General features: G+C 34.6%; 1 protein-coding gene across 1 annotated transcript; it reads right to left on the bottom strand.

Moving 5' to 3' along the window:
* Positions 1 to 874: 874 nt before the first annotated feature.
* LOC119814971 (olfactory receptor 4K3-like) lies at positions 875 to 1,816 on the bottom strand. Its single transcript, XM_038331082.1, has one exon. The coding sequence runs from the start codon at positions 1,811 to 1,813 to the stop codon at positions 875 to 877; it is 939 nt and encodes a 312-aa protein (XP_038187010.1). The 5' UTR covers positions 1,814 to 1,816.
* Positions 1,817 to 2,156: the final 340 nt, after the last annotated feature.

Genomic DNA, 2,156 nt, shown 5'->3' with positions numbered 1-2,156 from the left:
AATAATAAAAAAAGAAAGGCAAAAGGAATTGGAGAAAAGAACAAGAACTGTCAGAGCCATGTTTACCATACTGGGGCCACCTAGAACCCCTTCATTTATAAGCAATTTTGAAATGTTTAAGAGACATCTGTAGCTGTGCTGATTAATAGAATTGTACAAGTACTTAACAAATATGTTTCCTAAATATCCAAGTGTATTGATCACTGAATTAAGTACAATAGCATTAATAATTAATCAGGCAATATATGGACACAGTATTCATGGAGATTATATTTCAGGACATTATAAAATAATAAATAATGTAATGAAGAAATTTTAGTCTCAGATAGAGATAATTTAGAAATCTCATTAAAATTTATTGCTATGCTTTATTATTATGTTTTATTCAGGTGATTTAAAATTTAAAAAGTATAGTCCACTACAATTTTGTGAAGTAATAACTTTTGCTTCAGTTTTTCTTTCCACACATTAGTGAACTGATATAAAGCACAGGTGATGACTATGGCTAATTGGCTAAGACATTGAACAATTTGGGGATGTGATGGTGTATAGAATTATACTCATACAAAATACACAAAGATTGTATACAAAAATTTAAACATATGAGTTTGTTCAATAAACGTTATGGTAAACTTTATTAATAACATGGAACAGTTTAATGACATTCCTGTATACAAAAAACATTCATTTTTATATTTAAGATGAAGGATTCACAATGTTTTCATGGAAGGTCAGCAAAAATGTCATATTCTTTTTAACATGTTAAATTATATATACATAGGCAAATTATAACAAAATTTTACTTCCTGATTTTAAATCTATTTCACTCAGTTTGTCTCATTATTTGAAAAAAATCAGTTTACATATGTAGATATTAGGAATTTCCCTTAGGACCAGTGTACTTGCTTATGAATCTTGTCATAGCATTTTTCATCTCTTTATTTCTCAGTGTATAAATAGCTGGGTTTAGGAGAGGTGTAAAAACAGAGTAAAATACAGCAAGAAATTTGTCAAACCAGGTGGAGTTGAGTGGCCACACATAGATGAAGATGCAGGGGACAAAAAATATCATCACCACTGTGATGTGGGCACTGCACGTGGACAGAGCCTTGGATGCACCAGATTTAGAGCTCTGGTGAACAGTAATGAGGATACATGTGTAGGAAATGAGCAACAAAGTGAAGCAGGTTACAGCCACAATCCCACAGCCAGTATTCATTAGGATACCCAAATCATGGGAATCCATGCAAGCTAGCTTAATCAGCAATGGTGTGTCACAGAAATAGCTATCTATTTCGTTGGGGCCACAAAAAGGCAACTCCACAATCACTACCAGGTGACTCATGGCATGAATAAAACCAGTAGTCCATGAAACCAACACCAGTACAGAGCATCTTCTCAGGTTCATAATGGTAAAGTAATGGAGTGGCTTAGAGATGGCCACATAGCGGTCATAAGCCATTGCCACTAATAGCACCATCTCTCCCGCAGGAATGCAATGAGTGAAGAAGACCTGGGTCATGCAGCCAGCAAAGGAGATGGTCTTGTTTTCCCTGAGAAAGTCTGATATCATCTTAGGAGTTGTGTTTGAAGAAAGCCACATATCAACAAAGGACAGATTGGCCAACAAGAAGTACATGGGAGAATGGAGATGGTGGTCAGTGGTAATTAAGACAATGATGATAATATTTCCAGACATAATAAAGAGATAAAGTATTAAGAACATCACAAAGAGTAAAACCTGGACGCTCTGTGACTGGGAAAGCCCAAAAAGTAGAAATTCTGACACCCAAGTCTGATTGCCTCCATCCATTATGCTCACTGTTCCCCAGAAATGACCTACAAAGAAACAAAGATTTTCACCAAATCATATGACAAATTCTATTTCTTGTGTAGACTTTTCATTCACTTTGAAACTTACCTGAATAGAGATGCATAAATGTAAAGAGAAATCTAAGCCAAATATGAGTAGCACTGCTGCCCAAAGTAAGCTAATGAGCCAAGAACAACACCCCATGAAGAGAAGCATCATATGTGAGTGTTACACACCTGCTTTATTATGAAATTCCTCTAGAGAAGAGCAGTGAGAAAGAAGGACAACAATATGAAAATCTAAAAATGTGTCTTTTTATTTTTTAAAAAATATCTAAATTCAT

The sequence above is a fragment of the Arvicola amphibius genome, chromosome 5 (assembly GCF_903992535.2).
Source record: "Arvicola amphibius chromosome 5, mArvAmp1.2, whole genome shotgun sequence".
NCBI classification, from domain to species: Eukaryota; Metazoa; Chordata; class Mammalia; order Rodentia; family Cricetidae; genus Arvicola; species Arvicola amphibius.
Note: the sequence above shows the minus strand (reverse complement) of the source record. Positions and strands in the feature narration are given on the sequence as shown.

Excerpts from the sequence above, each read along its gene's own strand:
- LOC119814971 (XM_038331082.1), bottom strand. The coding sequence starts at position 1,813 with ATGGATGGAGGCAATCAGACTTGGGTGTCAGAATTTCTACTTTTTGGG.